Source organism: Acanthochromis polyacanthus, chromosome 24 (genome assembly GCF_021347895.1).
Source record: "Acanthochromis polyacanthus isolate Apoly-LR-REF ecotype Palm Island chromosome 24, KAUST_Apoly_ChrSc, whole genome shotgun sequence".
NCBI lineage: Eukaryota > Metazoa > Chordata > Actinopteri > Pomacentridae > Acanthochromis > Acanthochromis polyacanthus.
Genome location: NC_067136.1, coordinates 5,398,586 through 5,419,518, shown reverse-complemented (window position 1 = coordinate 5,419,518; position 20,933 = coordinate 5,398,586). Strand labels below are relative to the sequence as shown.

At 45.0% G+C, this 20,933-nt stretch overlaps 1 protein-coding gene across 3 annotated transcripts in view; it reads left to right on the top strand.

Moving 5' to 3' along the window:
• Positions 1-3,852: 3,852 nt before the first annotated feature.
• The window catches only part of LOC110969588 (phosphatidylinositol 4,5-bisphosphate 3-kinase catalytic subunit alpha isoform-like), a 31,064-nt gene continuing 13,983 nt past the window's right edge, over positions 3,853-20,933 (top strand). The window contains exons 1-11 of one of the 3 annotated variants that reach the window (XM_051944369.1): positions 3,853-4,262; positions 16,472-16,599; positions 16,994-17,097; positions 17,176-17,338; positions 17,434-17,643; positions 18,159-18,226; positions 18,345-18,473; positions 18,615-18,668; positions 18,873-18,982; positions 19,067-19,208; positions 19,307-19,392. In XM_051944369.1, coding sequence (XP_051800329.1) covers positions 16,515-16,599; positions 16,994-17,097; positions 17,176-17,338; positions 17,434-17,643; positions 18,159-18,226; positions 18,345-18,473; positions 18,615-18,668; positions 18,873-18,982; positions 19,067-19,208; positions 19,307-19,392 — 1,151 coding nt within the window. In that variant the 5' untranslated portion in view covers positions 3,853-4,262; positions 16,472-16,514. The remainder of the gene's footprint in view (positions 4,263-16,471; positions 16,600-16,993; positions 17,098-17,175; positions 17,339-17,433; positions 17,644-18,158; positions 18,227-18,344; positions 18,474-18,614; positions 18,669-18,872; positions 18,983-19,066; positions 19,209-19,306; positions 19,393-20,933) is intronic. The other 2 variants (XM_051944370.1, XM_051944371.1) reach the window with 2 other exon arrangements.

The window sequence follows — 20,933 nt, the reverse complement described above, 5'->3', positions numbered from 1 at the left end:
CATGTGCGTGGCAAAATGGCTCTATAGCGCCACCTGCAAACTTGAAAAAGTAGTCATTAGGCCAACTGCCACAATGTTTCATGTACAGCTACAATATTTGGTGGGCATATGCAGAACATCTGGACACACCAAAAAGTCAATTACAGCCACGCCCTAAACCCAACAGGAAGTCGGCCACCTTCAATTTGCTGTAAATTTTTCAAACTTAATCGCTCCTCGGGAAATGACTTGCCTTTTTGGCGGCCTTATCATGAACCAAAACGCGTGAAATTTGGCGTGCACATCAGGACTGGCGAAAAATTTGATATTTTATGGGAGTTGCGCATATGTGTGAAAAAATGGCTCTATAGCGCCACCTGCAAAATTGAAACAGTGGTCATTAGGCCAACTTCCACAATGTTTTATTTACAGCTACAATATTTGGTGGGCATATGCACCACATCAGGACACACCAAAAAGTCAATCACAGCCACACCCTAAACCCAACAGGAAGTCGGCCATCTTGAATTTGCTGTACATTTGTCAAAATTTATAGCTCCTAGTGGATAAGTCTGAGAGAACTGAAATTTGGCCAGTACATGCACCAGACCTTTCTGATGAAAAGTTATCAAAAACTCAACCAGAAGCCAAAAGGTGTGGCCATGGCGGAGCCTCAAACAACTGATCCTTCGCCATGAAACAGGAATTGGTGTCTAATTCTTCTCAACATGCTCCAATCTGCCTGAAACTTTACATGTATGATGACAGTCCTGTCCTGATGTCATCCACATAGGGATATTCATTGACAGTCATAGCGCCACCTTGTGGTTTCAGGAAATAGACATCTTTTACACTTTCATGCCCTATTGTTACCCGGTTGATCATATTCACTTCAAATGCAGTGACAACAGCCTAAACACATTGATGATGCATCCCAGTGAAAATGGTGACTTGTCATCAAAGGGCGTGTCTGTGGCGGCCAAACCAATTTCCATGTTTCGCCATGAAAATTTAACGATTCATATCTCAGCTGAACAACATCCTATCTGCCTCAGACTTCACATGCTGGATACCAGGTCCAGTCTGAACACATCCACACTCATAAATTTTGAAAAAGTCATAGCGCCACCTGTTGGTAATAGTAAGTTTAAGGCCTTATATTTTCAGGTACAATGGTCCCAAACTTGGTGATATCATGCTGGAAATTGGTCAGTCGAGTCTTCACCTCTTGACAATCACACACTGTGAAGGGTGTGACATTTCATGTAACGCTGTTGCCGTAGCAACCAAATATCGCCATGAAAAACAAAGCCCTTTCTGACAGGTTAGGAATACTCCAATGCTCACAAAAATTACCACACACATCACCATTGACCCAAGGAACAACACTGTATGCATCTCGGCACTGCACATGCTATAGCGCCCCCTACAGTATTTTTAACAAACAGCCCCCCCAGCACGTTTCACCTACATCCATGAAATTTGGGAGGCTTATAGAGCACATCAGGACGCACAAAAAAGCCTCTTGGAGCCATGTCCTAAACCCAACAGGAAGTCGGCCATCTTGGATTAATTGTGAGATTTTTGATGATTTTTCTCATTTTTGAGAGTTAATACCTCCTAGGGGATAATTCCAGGAGACCTGAAATTTTGTCAGTCCACACAGCAGGACTTGGTGATGAAAAGTTATCAAAAGTTTAACCAGAAGCCAAATGGCGTGGCCATGGCGACCATCAGCGTTTTGATGCTTCGCCATGAAACATCAACTGCTGTATAACTCTCCTCTGCATGCTCCAATCTGCCTCAAACTTTCCATGTGTGATCACAATCCAATCCTGATCACATCTACAGGCCAACAGACACTCTCAGTCGCAGCGCCACCTGTTGGAGGGACAGTAAATGCTGTATAACTGGCCTCTACATGATCAAATCAGCCTGAAACTTTTCATGAGTGATCAGAGTCCAACCCTCATCACATCCACTGTGTGAAATACACTCTGAGTTACAGCGCCACCTGGTGGATAGACAGGAAATGCTCTATAACTGCTCTGAACATGCTACAGTCTGGCTGAAATTTTACATGTATGATTGGACTCTGGTCCAGATGCGATTCAGAGGCCGACATACACTCTCAGTCACAGCGCCACCTGGTGGACATGCGTGGATTCACGACCAGCGTGGATGCGAGGACCCGTCCATCGCTGCTTGCAGCTTTAATTCAAAAATGTTTCTACATTCTGAGAAGTCAGAGTTGACCTTCAGTTTTATTTTTAACGTCTCTGATCTATCTGGTGTTTGTCTGGAATCACAGCAGCTTTGAAAAAACAACAAATAGAGCAAGGAGATGGATTAATCTGTGGTGGCACAAGCTCCGCCCCCTGTACACACACACACACACACACACACACACACACACACACACACACACACACACACACACACACACACACACTCACAGAAATACAAAGAGAATCTGGAAAACAACAACAGGATTAAGATTATCAGAGTGTGTGTGTGTGTGTGTATTTAGTGATCAGGTTGTGGCTATACTTGTGGGGACCAAATGTCCCCACAAGTATAGCCACATGTTGTTGTTACTGAAAAAGTAAAAGTGCAAAAACGTTTCTTTGGGGTTAGGGATTGTTTAGTCTGGGTTAAGGTTTGGTTAAGGTTAAGGTTAGGGTTAGGGGTTAGATATGAATGGGAGTCAATGGTATGTCCCCACAATGACAGGAATATACAGTATGTGTGTGTGTGTGTGTGTGTGTGTGTGTGTGCGTGTGTGTGTGTGTGTGTGTGTGTGTGTGTGTGTGTGTGTGTGTGTGTGTGTGTGTGTGTGTATAGGTGTACTTGCTACATGGTGAGGACCATTTTCTGCATTTAACTATCAAAGTGAGGACATTTTTACAAAGTGAGGACATTGTGGCCGGTCCTCACTTTGAAACAGCCATGTTTGAGGGTGAAGACTTGTTTTTAGAGAACAGGTATGAATTGAGGTTTGGTTAGGGTTAGGGTAAGGATTAAGTTTAGGCAATCAGTTGTGATGGTTAAGGTTAGGGTAAGGCTCTAGGAAATGCATTACGCCTATGGATGTCCTCACTAAGATAGAAGTAGAAGAGTGTGTGTGTCTGTGTCTGTGTGTCTTTGTGTGTGTGTCTTTGTGTGTGTGTGTGTGTGTGTGTGTGTGTGTGTGTGTGTGCCCATGTTTGTCCTTGTGGGGACCTCATTTCGGTCCCCACAAGTTTAAACAGTGTTTTCTTGGTCATGTTGTTGTTACTGAAAAAAGTAAAAGTGCAAAAACGTTTCTTTAGGGTTAGCCATTGTTTTGGTCTGGGTTAGGGTTAGGGTAAGGATTAGGGGTTAGATATGAATGGGAGTCAATGGTATGTCCCCACAATGATAGAAAAACATAGTGTGTGTGTGTGTGTGTGTGTGTGTGTGTATTTAGTGTGTGTGTGTATTTAGTGTGTGTGCGTGTGTGTAACCATGGTAACGTCCAGCTGTTGCTCCAGCAGTGTGTCTGGAGTTCAGCTGACAGTCTGAGCAGGAACTCACTGTGCTCTGATTGGTCACCTGCGGAGCCCACACCTTGATGACATCATCAGGTGTGTGTCAGGGTGTACCTGCTGCAGAGACGGTCTACAAGCAGAGGTCCCACTCCCACAGAGATCCAGAGGTCAGATCTATCCTCCGTCTTAGTTCTTGGTTTCAGGACGTTAGTGCAGTAAATCTACTTCCTGTCTGTGTAATCCTCAGCTCTAACTGAACCGTCTCCATGGCAGCAGCAGGGCATTGTGGGTAATGTAGTCTGTTCCTGCTGCTCCTGTCTCAGAGCTGCTGGCCCTTTAAGAGAGAGGATGGGCCCCTCCTCCACCCCCACCTCCTCCTCCATCCTCCTCCTCCAGCAGCACATTGTTCTACCGGCAGCAGCTTCATCCTGTTACTGTGGACCAGGACAGCAGACAGGCAGAGAGACAGACGGACAGAGAGACAGAGAGACAGGCAGACAGCCAGAGAGAGAGACAGGCTGTAAGTGTCTCTCTGTGAAGCAGCACTGAGCAGGGCGGCGACTGATGGATCCACCGGCTGCTATATGAACGGAGACAAAGACAATCAGACGTTAGGACAGACGTGAGGACAGACGGGAGGACAGACGTGAGGACAGACGTGAGGACAGACGTGAGGACAGATGGGAGGACAGGAAGACAGACGGGTGTCCAGGCAGACAGACAGGTGGGCGATATGAGCGGAGGAATGCGTCTGTGGAGCAGCAGGCAGCCCAGGTGAGAACAAAGACTCTCTTCTTCTTCTTCTTTGGTTTCACGTCTCGGTGATGCTCCCGCCGCTGTTGTCATGGAAACCATATGATAGTCTGATGTCATGGTGAGGAGATTCTGACGACGCTTCAGCTCTTCCTGTTTCACAACAAACTCGCCTGCTTACTGTTTACCTGAGGGACGCAAACAAACATATGACATCATCATTAAACACCTGTTCCCAGCTGTCAATCAATCAATCCATCAATACAGTGATCAGAGGTCACATGACTCCCTCCTCCTGCTCTCATTGGATCTTTGGTTTGTTCTCCAAACACAACTTTTTGTTCTGTGGAACTTTATCGACACCTGATCCTGTCAACAGAACTTTATTTACAACTTTCAGGTCAGAGTGTTTTCTGCATCAGCTGATCGATATTGAGGATCAATAACAACCAGAACATGATCCCAGAAAGGTCCGGGTTCTCCTGGAGATGGTTCTGGTTCTGGGTCAGACCTTAGATCTGATTCTAAATAGAAACCAACGGCTTCTTTAAAAGAGCCGGTCAACAGGAAAATAAGAGGAGGAAGCCCACTTCCTGACACACAACACAGGAAGCACACACACACACACACACACACTGACACACACTGACACAGAGCGCGCGCGTGTGTGTGTGTGTGTGTGTGTGTGTGTGTGTGTGTGTGTACTTGTACTTGCTACATTGTGAGAACCATTTTCTGCATTTAACTATCAAAGTGAGGACATTTTTACAAAGTGAGGACATTTTGGCCGGTCCTCACTTTGAAACAGCCATGTTTGAGGGTGAAGACTTGTTTTTAGAGAACAGGTATGAATTGAGGTTTGGTTAGGGTTAGGGTAAGGATTAAGTTTAGGCAATCAGTTGTGATGGTTAAGGTTAGGGTAAGGCTCTAGGAAATGCATTACGCCTATGGATGTCCTCACTAAGATAGAAGTACAAACATGTGTGTGTGTGTGTGTGTGTGTGTGTGTGTGTGTGTGTGTGTGTGTGTGTGTGTGTGTGTGTGTGTGTGTGTCCTACTTTCTTTGTTTGACGGCTCGGCTGCAGAAACACAAAAGGCTGCAGAACAATGAGACGTGTGACGCTAGAACATGTTGACGGACGCTAAGACACAAACAGCAGGAAATAAACAAAAGTAAACAAGAACAACTTACAGAGAGTGGAACAGTGAGAGAACATCCAGGAGAACGAGAGAACATGGCAGCAGAATGTCTGACATGTTTAATGTCACAACTCGCCTTACTGGACGCTAAGCTGCACCATCAGAACTCCTCAGATGGAACCTGATGTTCTCTGGAGGTTCCCCATACAAAACACGTTCTACAGGTTCTTTAAATGTAACACATATAAAACACACACTGGATGTGTGGAACATTTAGAACATTTGGAACACTGGTGGAAGACTTAGAACATTTAGAATATGTGGAACATTTAGAATATGTGGAACATTTATAATATATGGAACATTTAGAACATACAGAACATTTAGAACATGTGGAACATTTATAATATGTGGAACATTTATAATATATGGAACATTTAGAACATGTGGAACATTTAGAACATGTGGAACATTTATAATATATGGAACATTTAGAACATGTGGAACATTTATAATATATGGAACATTTAGAACATACAGAACATTTAGAACATGTGGAACATTTATAATATATGGAACATTTAGAACATGTGGAACATTTAGAACATGTGGAACATTTATAATATATGGAACATTTAGAACATGTGGAACATTTAGAACATGTGGAACATTTAGAATATGTGGAACATTTAGAACCTTTAGAACATATAGAACATTTAGAACATAATGAACATTTAGAATATGTGGAACATTGAGAACAAATGGAACATCTAGAACATGTGGAACATTTAGAACATGAGGAACATTTAGAACATAAGGAACATGTGGAACATTTGGAACACTGGTGGAAGACTTAGAACATTTAGAATATGTGGAACATTTAGAACATGTGGAACATTTAGAACATAAGGAACATTTAGAACATAAGGAACATTTAGACCATTCAGAATATATGGAACATTTAGAACCTCTAGAACATGAGGAACATTTAGAACATAAGGAACATGTGGAACATTTGGAACACTGGTGGAAGACTTAGAACATTTAGAATATGTGGAACATTTAGAACATGTGGAACATTTAGAACATAAGGAACATTTAGAACATAAGGAACATTTAGACCATTCAGAATATATGGAACATTTAGAACCTCTAGAACATATAGAACATTTAGAACATAAGGAACATGTGGAACATGTGGAACATTTAGAACATAATGAACATTTAGAATATGTGGAACATCTAGAACAAGAGGAACATTTAGAACATAAGGAACATTTAGAACATAAAGAACATGTGGAACATTTGGAACATTTAGAACATGTGGAACATTTAGAACCTCTAGAACATATGGAACATTTAGAACATGTGGAACATTTAGAACATGAGGAACATTTAGAACATAAGGAACATGGGGAACATTTTGAACATTTTGAACACTGGTGGAAGACTTAGAACATTTAGAATATGTGGAACATTTAGAACATGTGGAACATTTAGAACATAAGGAACATGTAGAACATTAGGAATATGTGGACCATTTGGAAAATTTGGAACATTTAGAATGTGGAACATTTAGAGCATGTGATTCACTTAGAACATTTAGAACATGGAAAACTTTGGACATTTAGAACATGTGATTCACTTAGTACATTTAGAACATGGGAAACTGAACATTTAGAACATGTGATTCACTTAGTACATTTAGACCATTTAGAACACGTGGAACACTTAGAACATTTGGAACATGTGGAACATTTAGAACATAACATTTAGAACATAAGGAACATTTAGAATATATGGAACATTTAGAACCTCTTGAACATATTGAACATTTAGAACATAAGGAACATTTAGAACATAATGAACATTTAGAATATGTGGAACATTTAGAATATGTGGAACATCTAGAACAAGTGGAACATTTAGAACATAAGGAACATTTACGCCAATCGGAGGTCACCAAAATTAGCGTGGCATCGGTGTGTACTTTCGCCAAAACCATGTCGGACTCTGTAGTTTTCTCTGGACCCTTGCCTGATCTGACCAGCGATGACATGTTTAGCCGCATGTCGTCGTTTCGCCGCTGGTTGTCTATGTGGTGTCCATCAAACGACGTGGGCTTTATAGATAATTGGAGCTCTTTTTGGGGAAAACCTGGTCTGATTAGGAGAGACGGCATCCATCCCACTTTGGCTGGTGCAGCTCTCATTTCTAGGAATATGGCTGATTTTATTAGAACTCCTAAAGCATGACAACCCAGAGTTAAGACCAGGATGCAGAGCTGTAGTCTTACACACCTCTCTGCAGTTTCCTCACAGCTGTCACCCTCCAGTAATTCAGTTAACTTTATTGAGACTGTGTCTGTCCCCCGACCACCAAAATTCAATAAATTACACAAATCAAAAATATACAAAAGAAATAGTAACCACAAAAATTTAATAAAAATTAATACCACTATTTCAACAGAGCACAGAGACAGGAAAATTAAATGTGGTCTGTTAAATATTAGATCTCTCTGGTCTAAATCTCTGCTAGTAAATGAGTTGATAACTGATCACCAGATTGATTTGTTCTGTTTGACTGAAACCTGGTTGCAGCAGGAAGAATTTGTTAGCCTAAACGAATCAACTCCCCCCAGTCATATTAACTGTCATATTCCTGGAATCACAGGCCGAGGAGGAGGAGTAGCAGCAATCTACCATTCTAGTTTAAAATTGAACCAGAGACCTAAACCTGATTACAGCTCATTGGAAAATCTCACTCTTAGTCTCTCTCATCCAAATTTGAAAGCTCAGAAACCAGTTTTATTTGTTGCTATATATCGTCCTCCTGCTCCTTATTCTGAGTTTTTATCTCAATTCTCAGACTTTTTATCTGAATTAGTGCTCAGTTCAGACAAAGTTATTATTGTGGGTGACTTTAACATTCATGTTGACGTAGACAGCGACAGCCTTACAACAGCTTTTAATTCATTATTAGACTCAATTGGGTTTTCTCAACATGTAAATAAACCAACTCATAGTTTTAATCACACTCTTGACCTTGTCCTGACTTATGGCATAGAAATTGAAGAGTTAACAGTATTTCCCCAGAACCCTCTTCTTTCTGACCATTTTATGATAACATTTCAATTTAAAGTAAAGGATTGTTTAGCAGCTGAGAACAAATATCATTACAGTAGGTGTTTGTCTGACAATTCAGTATCTAAATTTAAGGAAATAATACCCTCACTGTTTACTTCAGCAACATTTACTGATAAATCAGAAGGCAAATATTATTATTTTACCCCCACAGAAGTGGATTATTATGTTAATAATGCTTCAGCCTCACTGCGTACAACTCTTGATAGTGTTGCACCTGTAAAAAAGAAAGTTATATCTCAGAGAAGACTTGCTCCTTGGTATAATTCCAGCTGCGGACTTTAAAGCAGGCATCCCGAAAGCTGGAAAGAAAGTGGTATTCCACTAATTCAGAGGAAGTGTATGTGGCTTGGAAAAATAGTCTAGTAATCTATAAAAAAGCTCTTCGTAATGCCAGGACAACTTATTATTCATCTTTAATAGAGGAGAACAAGAACAACCCTAGGTTTCTCTTTAGCACTGCAGCCAGGCTGACAAAGAGTCAGAGCTCTGTTGAACCTTGTATTCCTTTAGCTTTAACCAGTAACAACTTCATGAGCTTCTTTACACATAAAATAGTTCTGATTAGAGATCAAATTAATCTGGCCCTTCCTACAAATGTCACAGATGCTTTTGAATTGGCTGTTAGACCTGATGAATCTTTAGAATTCTTCACTCCTATATGTCTCTCTGAACTAATTTCAACAGTTTCTACATCCAAACCATCAACATGTCTTTTAGATCCTATCCCAACTAGACTCTTCAAGGAGATTTTACCTTTAATTAATTCTTCAATGTTAGATCTGATTAATCTCTCTCTAGTAACAGGCTATGTACCACAGGCTTTTAAGGTTGCTGTCATCAAACCTTTGCTTAAAAAGCCCACTTTAGATCCAGATGTGTTAGCTAACTATAGACCGATATCCAACCTACCATTTCTCTCTAAAATTCTGGAAAGAACAGTTGCAAATCAATTATGTGAACACTTACAAAGGAATAATTTGTTTGAAATGTTTCAGTCAGGCTTCAGAGTGCATCATAGCACAGAAACAGCTCTAGTGAAAGTTACTAATGACCTTCTCATAGCATCAGATAATGGACTAGTCTCTATACTTGTTTTGTTAGATCTTAGTGCAGCGTTTGACACAATCGACCACAACATTTTATTACAGCGTCTAGAACATTCAATTGGCATTAAAGGGACAGCACTGGACTGGTTTAAATCCTACTTATCAGATAGGTTCCAGTTTGTGCATGTCAACAATAACTCTTCTGAGCATACTAAAGTTAATCATGGAGTTCCTCAGGGTTCTGTCTTAGGACCGATACTTTTCACATTATACATGCTTCCTTTAGGCAATATTATTAGGAAGCATTGTATTAACTTCCATTGTTATGCAGATGACACACAATTGTATTTATCTATGAAGCCAGATGAAACTGATCAGTTAGCTAGACTGCAAGATTGTCTTAAGGACATTAAAACCTGGATGACTTTTAACTTCCTACTGCTAAATTCAGACAAAGCTGAAGTCATTGTATTTGGCCCCAAACATCTTAGAAACTCGCTTTCAAAGCAAATAGTTACTCTGGATGGCATCACATTGGCCTCCAGTACTACTGTGAGGAATCTTGGAGTTATTTTTGACCAGGACATGTCCTTTAACTCACACATAAAGCAAGTCTGTAGGACTTCCTTTTTTCACCTGCGTAATATTGTAAAAATCAGGAACATTCTGTCTCAGAGTGATGCAGAAAAATTAGTTCATGCTTTTGTTACTTCCAGGCTTGACTATTGCAATTCCTTATTATCGGGTTGTCCAAATAGTTCTCTCAAACATCTACAGTTGATCCAAAACGCTGCTGCGAGAGTACTGACAGGAGTTAGCAAAAGAGATCATATTTCCCCTATACTTGCTTCTCTTCACTGGCTTCCTGTTAAATCCAGAATAGAATTTAAAATCCTTCTTCTGACATATAAAGCTCTAAATAACCAATCTCCATCATATCTTAAAGATCTGATAGTACCTTATTATCCTAGTAGAACTCTTCGCTCTCAAGCTGCAGGCTTACTTGTTGTTCCTAGAATTTCTAAAAGTAGAATGGGAGGCAGAGCCTTCAGTTATCAGCTCCTCTCCTGTGGAACCTGCTCCCAGTTTGGGTTCGGGAGGCAGACACCCTCTCTATTTTTAAGAAAAGGCTTAAAACGTTCCTTTTTGACAAATCTTATATTTGGGGCTGACTGGGTGACCCACAGGGGTTCGGCTTGTGTCTTCATTTGCACAGCTGACTCCCTCTTGGACGTCCCTTCGTTCTGCCCCTAGTCATGCTGCTATAGGCCTATAGGCTGCTGGGGGACTTTTCTTGACGCACTGAGCCCTTCTCTATCTACCTTTACATTTAATATGTATACCGTTATTGCAGTACATTCACTCTGTTTCCCCCTGTGCTATTTCTCCGAGTGTCCCTGGTCCCAGAGCTGGATGCTTCAGATCTGCGGTTGATGTTCCACCAGCTGGTCCAGTCTCCACCATGTCCACTGTGGGATGCTGCTGCTGACCTTCCTCCAGCCCTCTGCTTCCAACTCCCCTTTTCCACCAGTCAACTCTGCATTGCCTTCACTTTACTGTTATGCTAACTTACATACTGTTTGAATTTTACTGCTAGCTATGTATGGAGTATGTTTAATGTCAGAGCCGTACATCATAAGAGTAAATTATGAGTCAGTTTTCAATGTTAGCTTATACTTTGTCTGTGTCACATATCCTGTCATACATGTATCCAAATGTGTGTTGTGTTTTCCTTGCTTTCCCACCCCTCCCTCTTCTCCCATCCCTCCCCCTTGCCCTCTTCTGTCCTTCTCAACCCGCCCGGCCAGCAGGCAGATGGGTCCCCCCTATCTAGAGCCGGGTTCTGCTCGAGGTTTCTTCCCTGTTAAAAGGGTGTTTTCCTGCCACTGTCGCCTTTGGGCTTGCTCTGGGGGTCAGGCATTTGGGTTCTGTAAAGCGTCTTGAGACGAGTTGACTGTAATTGACGCTATATAAATAAAATTGAATTGAATTGAATTGAATTTAGAACCTCAGGAACATTTGGAACATGTGGAACATTTAGAAGATTTAGAACATTTAGAACATAAGGAAAATTTAGAACATTTAGAATATATGGAACATTTAGAACATGTGATTCACTTAGAACATGTAGAACATTAGGAATATGTGGACCATTTGGAAAATTTGGAACTTTTAGAATGTGGAACATTTAGAACATGTGATTCACTTAGAACATTTAGAACATGGAAAACTTTGAACATTTATAACATGTGATTCACTTAGTACATTTAGAACATTTAGAACACGTGGAACACTTAGAACATTTAGAACATGTGGAACATTTAGAACATGTGGAACACTTAGAACATTTAAAACATGTGGGACATCTAGAATATTTGGGACCAGAGAGCGTCTGTTGGTTGAACCTTGGGGTCTGTGGAGCTCAATCAGGCACCACCAGAAGGAGTAACACAGGGCCACCATCCAGTAGGCCTACCACCAATAGGGATGGAAATCAAGGTTTGGTGCCATGACCACTGGGCAGGAGGTAGGAGTGAGTGTCTAGGTGCACCGCCCCCTGGTTGGGTAGACTGGCTCTGGGGATGTGAAATGTCACCTCACTGGGTGGAAGGAACCTGAGCTGGTGGAGGTAGAGTGATTCCGACGAGATATAGTTGAGCTAACCTCCACACACAGCAAGGGTTCTGGAACCAGAATCCTGGAGATGAGTTGGAGTCTCTCCTTTTCTGGAGTTGCCCAGGGTGAGAGGTGTCAGGTGGGTGTGGAGATAATCACAAGCCCCCGGCTGAGCGCCGCTTTGTTGGAGTTCTCCCTGGAGAACCAGAGGGTTGCCTCTCTGAGACTTCATGTTGCAGAGGGGAAAACTCTGACTGTTGTCTGTTCTGATGCACCAACAGCAGTTCAGAGTGTTCGGCCTTCTTGGAGTCTCTGGGTGATTCCTGGAAGGGGTACCGCCTGGGGACTCCATAGTTCTCCTGGCGAACTTCAACGCTCACGTGGGCAACGACGGAGAAACCTGGAGGAGGTGATTGGGAGGAACGGCCTGCCCGATCTGAACCTGAGTGATGTTTAGTTATTGGACTTCTGTTCTAGTCATAGATTGTCCATAACAAACACCATGTTGGAGAAGAAGGTTCTCATTAGTGTACCTGGTACCAGAGCACCTTAGGTCAAAGGTCCATGATGGACTTCGTAGTCGTATCATCAGACCTGCAGCCATATGTTTTGGACACTCAGGTGAAGAGAGGATAGAGCTGTCAACTGATCTCCACCTGGTGGTGAGTTGGATCTGATGGAAGACTGCCGGACAGACCTGGTAAACCCAAACGTGTAGTGAGGGTGACCTGGGAACATCTGGTGGAGGACCCTGTCTGTGGGGTTTTCAATTCCAACCTCCAGAAGAGTTTCTCCTGCATCCTGGGGGAGGATGGGGACTTGGAGTCTAAGTGGTCCATGTTCAAAGCCTCCATTGCAGAAGCAGCTGTTAGGAGCTGTGTTCTGAAGGTCACTGGTGTCTGTCATGGTGGAAAACCAAAAAACTGCTGGTGGACACCAGCGGTGTGGGAAGCTGTCACAATGCAGAAGGAGGCTTTTAGGGCAGCTGTGGATCAGGTGGTAGAGCGGGTCGTCCAATGATCGAAGGATCGGCGGTTCGATTCCCGCTCTCGCCTAGTCATGTGCTGCATGCCGAAGTTTCCTTGGGCAAGATTCTGAACCCCGAAATGCCTACCAGTGACTGTTCCACTGGTGTATGAATGTATACTGACTGATGTTGCAGGTTGATTAGCAACCTGTACATTAGTGTGTGAATGTGTGTGTGTCTGGGTGAATGGGAGCAATTGTTGTAAAAGCGCTTTGAGTACTCTGATGAGTAGAAAAGCGCTATATAAGCGCAAGTCCATTTTAGGGCTTGGCTGGCTCAGGGGTCGTTGGGGACATTGTCAGGTGGTGGAAAGAGAACTTGGCATTGGGTACGGTACCTGTGGAGTGGCAGACCGGGGTGGTGGTTCCCATCTTCAAAAAGGGGGACCAGATGAGTTCCAACTATCAGGGTATCACACTTCTAAGACTCAGTTTCCTCTAGGATGCTGAAAGGGAGGCTCCGACTGATTGTAGAACCTCAGATTCAGGAGGAACAATGTGGATTCCATCCTGGTCATGGAATGGTGGATGAGATCTTTACTCTTGCTGCTGCTGAGGGGTATTGGGAGTTGGACCTGCCAGTCTACATGTGTTTTGTGGATCTGGAAAAGGTCTACAACCGTGTCCCCTGAGGACCTATGTGGGGGTATTGAGGGAGTATGGGGTACCAGACTCTCTGATACGAGCCATTCGGTCCTTGTACAACCAAAGTGAGAGCTGTGTCCACATACTCAGCACAAAGTCAGAGATGTTTTCAGTGGGTGTTGGACTCCTCCAGGGCTGTCCCTTGTCTCTGATTCTGTTTGTGGTCTTCATGGATCTCAAAGATCAGCCGGGGTGGGGAGGGTGTCTGGTTAGAGGACCTCAGGACTGTATTTCTGCTTTTTGCAGATGATGTTGTTCTGTTGGTTCCTCAGACCTTCAGCAGCACTGGAGCAGTTTGCAGCCGAGTGTGAAGCGGTGGGGATGAGGATCAGAACCTCTAAGTCTGAGGTCATGGTACTCTGATGGAAACTGGTGGATTGAAAAACACAAAAAGCCGTCACAGCCCTCTTCTGGACCCCCTGCAGTTCGCCTACAGAGCCAACAGGTCTGTGGACGACGCCGTCAACCTGGCTCTCCACTTCATTCTGCGGCACCTGGACTCAGCAGGAACCTACGCCAGGATCCTGTTTGTGGATTTCAGTTCTGCCTTTAATGCAGTCATCCCTGCTCTGCTCCAGGACAAGCTCCTCCAGTTGAGTGTGCCTGCCTTCACCTGCAGATGGATCACAGACTTTCTGTCTGACAGGAAGCAGCATGTGAAGCTGGGGAAGCAAGTCTCCGAGACCAGGACCATCAGCACTGGCTCCCCCCAAGGCTGTGTTCTTTCCCCACTGCTGTTCTCCCTGTACACCAGCAACTGCACCTCCAGGCACCAGTCCGTCAAACTCCTGAAGTTTGCAGATGACACCACCCTCATTGGACTCATCTCTGATGGGGATGAGTCTGCTTACAGACTGGAGGTAGACAACCTGGTGATCTGGTGCAGCAGGAACAACCTGGAGCTCAACGCCCAGAAGACAGTGGAGGTGGTGGTGGACTTCAGGAGGAACACAGCCCCCCCTGCTCCCATCAAGCTCTCAGACTCCACGGTGCTCACCGTGGAGTCTTTCCGCTTTTTGGGATCCATCATCTCCCAGGACCTGAAGTGGGAGATGAACATCACCTCCATAACCAAGAAGGCACAGCAGAGGATGTACTTCCTGAGGCAGCTGAAGAAGTTCAACCTGCCAAAGACTATGATGGTGCACTTCTACACGGCCATTATAGAGTTCATCCTCTCCTCCTCCATCACCGTCTGGTACCCTGCAGCCACTGCTAGGGACAAGAGCAGGATGCAGCGCATCATCCGCTCTGCTGAGAAGGTGATCGGATGTAACCTGCCATCTCTGCAAGATATGCACACCTCTAGGATTTTAAGGCGTGCAACCAAGATCACCCCTCTCACCCTGGACACAAACTTTTTGAACCCCTCCCCTCAGGCAGGAGGCTGCGGTCCATCAGGACTAAAACCTCTCACCACAAGAACAGCTTCTTCCCCTCTGCTGCATCGCTGATAAACACTGCCCGTGCCACTGCAAATCAGCTCTGTTGACTACATTAATTACTACTGCATAGTAACTGCACATGCCTGTCTATTTTATCCATATTTCCTACATCTCTTACTTACTATTTTATTTGTACTTGCACCAAGAGCACCATAGAAAATTCCTTGTAAGTGTAAAAACCTACTTGGCAATAAACCACATTCTGATTCTGATTCTGATCCCTCTGGGTTGTGGGGAGTTGCTTCCCCAAGCAAAGGAGTTCAAGTATCTCAGGATCTTGTTCATGAATGATGGAAAATGGAACTAGCGATGGACAGGAGGATTGGTGCAGCATCAGCAATAATGAAGGCGTTTTACTGAACCGTCGTGGTGAAGAGGGAGCTGAGCCTCAAGGAGAAGATCTCAATTTGCCATTCATCTACATTCCAACCCTCACCTATGGTCATGAGCTCTGGGTAGTGACCCAAAGAATAAGATCATGGATACAAGTGTCTGAAATGAGCTTCCTCTGTAGGGTGTCTGGGCTCAGTCTTAGAGATAGGAGGAGAAGATCAGACATCTGGAGGGAGCTCAGAGTAGAGCTGCTGATCCTTCACCTCTGAAGGAACCAGTGGAGGTGGTTTGGACATCTGATTCTGATCCTCCAAGGAGAATTCCTTTGGAGGTTTTCTGAACACGTCCTCCTGGGAGGAGATCCCGAAGTAGAACCAAAACTCACTGGAGGAATTATGTATCTCGTCTGGCCTGGGAACACCTCGGGAAGAGCTGGAAAATGTTTCTGGGAGGAGAAACGTCTGGAATGACCTGCTTCATCTGCTGCCTCCATGACCCGATCCCTGATAAGAGGAAGAAGATGGATGGATGGATGGATGGATGGATGGATGGATTAATGATGAATGATGGATGGATGGATGGTAGATGGATGGATGGATGGATGCATGATGGATGGATGGATGATGGATGGATGGATGGATGGATGGATGATAGATGATGGATAGATGGATGGTAGACGGAACATTTAGACTATGTGGGACAATGATAAAATGGGCAGACTGGCTTTAAGTTATTGGTTTTACTGGTGTTGATTCATCAAAGAAACGGGGTGCTGTGTTTCTACCAACAATCTGGTCTGTCTGTCTGTCTGTCTGTCTGTCTTACCTGTCCAGGTAGCCAGCGCTGAGGTGAGGCAGCTTGTGATTGGTGGTTACCATGGCACCCAGGCCGTCCTCAGGGGAATTATGGGGTCTCCATCTGATGCCTCCTCGGATCCTGGTGGATTGTTGCCTCCCCAATGGTACCGTTCTATTCTATAATAATCTACTGCATTTCTACTGTGTATTTCTACTGCTTTTTCATAGTATCTCTACTGTGTATTTGTCATACGTTTTTATAGTGTTTCTACTGTGTTTTCACTGTTTTAACTTTATTTTTACTGTGCATTTCTACTGTGTTTTTATAGTATTTCTACTGTGTATTTCTACTTTGTTTTTATAGTATTTCTACTGTGTATTTCTACTGCGTTTTACTAGTATTTCCAGTGTGTATTTCTACTGCATTTTCATAATATTTCTACTATGTATTTGCACTGCGTTTTCACTGTATTTCTACTGTGTATTTCTACTGCGTTTTCATAGTATTTCAACTGTGTATTTGTACTGCATTTTCACAGTACTTGTACTGTGTTGCAGGGATGATGGTGAGTCTGGAGTGTCTCAGGGAAACTCCCCTCATCAGCATCAAGCAGCAGCTCTTCACTGAGGCCAGGAAGTATCCTCTGTACCACCTGCTGCAGGTAGCCCCGCCTCACCTTTAGCCCCGCCCCCTGCCCACCGCTGGCTGCAGCATTAACCTCTGCTCTCTGATTGGCCAGGAGGAGTCGTGCTACATCTTTGTGGGTGTGACCCAGGAGGCAGAGAGGGAGGAGTTCTATGATGAGACCCGGCGCCTGTGCGACCTGCGACTGTTCCACCCCATCCTGAAGGTCATTGAGCCGCTGGGCAACCGGGAGGAGAAGATCCTAAACCGGGAGATCGGTGAGACACGCCCCCAGCCACACCCTGATGAGGTCATCAGGTGGTGAGGTCACTACAGGCTCCGCCCCTCCCAGACTAACGCTGCCCTCCTGCAGGCTTCGCCATTGGGATGCCGGTCTGTGAGTTTGAGATGATGAAGGACCCAGAGATCCAGGACTTCAGGCGGTCCATACTGAGCGTGTGCAGAGAGGCCATGGAGGAGAGGGAGGGGGGTGGGGCCCACAGCCAGGCGCTCTACGTTTACCCCCCCAACGTCGAGTCCTGCCCCCAACTGCCCCAGCACATCTACAGCAAGCTGGACAAAGGTGGGATCTGCCCCATGGTACACCTGTCTGAATATGTTTGTTTTTATCTGTCTGTCTGAACCTGGGGCTGCAGAGTGGCATAGTGGTTGGCACTTTCGCCTTGCAGCAAGAAGATCCCCGGTTCAAATCCCGCCCTGGTCCTGAGATCTTTCTGCATGGAGTTTGCATGTTCTCCCTGTGCATGCGTGGGTTTTCTCCGGGTACTCCGGCTTCCTCCCACAGTCCAAAAACATGCTGAGGTTAATTGGTTACTCTAAATTGTCCGTAGGTGTGAATGTGAGTGTGATTGTGTGTCTGTGTATGTAGCCCTGTGACAGACTGGTGACCAGTCCAGGGTGTCCCCTGCCTTCACCAGAGTCAGCTGGGATAGACTCCAGCACCCCCCATGGCCCTAGTGAGGATAAAGCGGTGTATAGAGGATGGATGGATGGATGGATGTCTGAACCTCTGTCTATAACCTGTCTCTCTGAACCTGTCTGTCTATAACCTGTCTGTCTGAACCTGTCTGTCTGCAGGCAGGCTGATAGTGACCATCTGGGTGATCGTGTCTCCGTCTAACTCCAAACAGAAATACACTCTGAAGGTAAAGCTGCTTCATGTCCTGCTCTGTAGGACGGCAGAATGTCTCGTTCTCGTGCTGGGAACACTTTCCTCTGACTGAGGAGAACCAACACTTCTTCCTCACCTGTGTCTGTGTGCAGGTGAGTCACGACAGTTTACCTGAGCAGCTGATCGCTGAGTCCATCAGGAAGAAGAGCCGATCGATGCACCTTTCACCTCAGCAGCTCCGCCTCTGTGTGCAGGAGTACCAGGGCCAGTACATCCTGAAGGTACACCTGTCTGTCTGCCTGCCTGCCTGCCTGCCTGCCTGTCTCCCTGTCTGTCTGTCTCACCTGTCTGCCCGTCTGTCTGTCTCACCTGTCTGTCTGTCTCACCTGTCTTACCTGTATCTCTGTCTGTCTGTCTCTCAGGTGTGTGGCTGTGATGAATACCTGTTGGAGAAGTTTCCTCTCAGTCAGTACAAGGTAAGAACAAGAAACACTGAACTCCACCAACCACCTGTCTGTCTGTATGTCTGTCTGTATGTCTCTCTTCCTCACCTGTCAGTCTCCCTGTCTCTCTGTCTCTCTGTCTCACCTGTCTGTCCCCCTCTCTGTCTCCCTGCCTCACCTGTTTGTCTCCCTGTCTCTCTGTCTCACCTGTCTGTCCTCCTGTCTGTCTCCTTGCAGTACATCCGGTCCTGCATCATCGTGGGACGTCTTCCTCACCTGATGCTCGTGTCCAAAGACAGTCTGTACTCCCAGCTCCCGGCCTCGGGCTTCGTCACGCCGTCCTACAGGTAGGCCATCGGTGGCTGTGACTGACAGGCGTGACGGCCAATCCAGAGGCAGCTCAGGTGTGAGGTGTGGTGTTTGTGTTTCAGCCGTCGGACGCCTCAGCCGTCCCCCTGTCCAGGAGGAGGAGACGGAAGTCCTCCTCGATCCCTGTGGGCCTTCAACACTCTGCTGAGGGTCCGACTGCTGTGTGCCACCTACGTCAACGTCAACATTCGGGACATCGACAAGGTCTGTCTGTACCTGTCTGTGCCTGTCTGTACCTTTCTCTCTGTCTGTCTCTCAGTGGTGGTCCAGTGAGAGTGAACCTGCTGTTTGTCTGTCTGTAGATCTATGTGAGGACGGGGATCTATCATGGAGGAGAACCACTCTGTGACAACGTCAACACCCAGAGAGTCCCCTGCTCGAACCCCAGGTAAGGACACCTGTCTGTCTGTCTCACCTGTCCACAGGTCCATTTCTGAGGGATTTGTGAGGGAGACCAACGAGGACAAATGAGGATTCTTCTCATTTGTTCCAATGAGCAGGATCTCTGTTTTGTCAATGTTTAGTTTTAGGAGGCTCGAGGTGAACCAGGATTTTATTTTAGACAGACAGTTGGTGAAGGAGGAAGTTGGGAGTGTGGAGCTGAGTTTATGGATAGATAGAGCTGGGTTTACTGAATAGATAGAGCTGGGTTTACTGAATAGATAGAGCTGGGTTTACTGAATAGATAGAGCTGGGTATCATCTGCATAGCAATGGAAATAAATGTTGTATCTACTGAAGATATTACCAAGGGGAAGGAGGTAGATGATGAAGAGAAGGGCCCCAGTACAGAGCCCTGGGGGACACCTGAAGAGACGGGGGAGAACTGCGAACAGAAGGACTTGAGGTGGATGAGTGTGTCCTGAGAGATATGAATGAAACCAGTCCAGTTTGTACAGTGATTCCAACGGAGGATGGTCTATTGAGGAGGATGGAGTTAGAAATTGTGAGTAATCCAGAATCAGCTGGTACTGTAGGAGAAGATGATTGGTGATTTCTATGAGAGCAGTTTCTGTACTGTGGCGGACACCAGACTGGAATAGAAATGGAGTTGGGAAGCAAAAGTTTTTTCAAGGATTTTGGAGATGAAGGGCAGGTTAGAAATTTGCCGAGGTTGTTGAAGTTGTTTGATCTGAACCAGATTTCTGGAGGATTGGGGAGACAGCTGCAGTTTTAAGAAGAATGGGAACAATTCCAGGACAGAGAGGAGTGGATGATGGCAGTTATGAGGAGGAGCATTGAGGAGAGACGGGATATAACCAGAGCTGTTGGGAGGGGATCTAACTGACATGTGAAGGGCTTGGATTTTAGGAATGAAAACAGTGAGCTAGTGTTATCATCATTGGAGTGGATGGGACTGGAGTAGTGGTCAGATTTGGTTTGAGTGACTGAGTCCTTGTGTCAAAATATGCGAGTTTTGTGAATTTCTTTGTGGATTGTGAGACCAGTTTTTCTATGAAGTCACTCAAGATGACGACATTTGGTTTCATGGACCGGAGTTCAGGGGTAAACCAGGGGGCAGTTTGTGTGGAGGAAACGGATCGAGTTTTCAATGGAGCGAGGGAGTTGAGGATGTCCTTTAGTCCGCTGTTGTATTGGCAAACCAGTTGATCAGTGGAGGAGTAGTCAGGAGTCAGAAAATAGTCCATACTGGGGGGGAGGGTGTCCAGATTAATGTCTTTGAGATTCCTGAATGAAACATGTTGGCTTGGTTCTGGAAAGGCAGAGTGTGACGGGGAATGATAGGAGGAAGTGGTCCGATATGTGACGTTCATCAGATGTACAGTTGGATGGGGTAAGACCAGAGCAGCAGACTGGATCCAGAGTGTTTCCTTTTGTGTGGGTGGGAAAATCAATGATCAATGGGGGCGGTAGACTGTAGTGGCACTAGTGGGAGTGGGAGCAGGCAGTCTGCAGGTTGTACACTGGA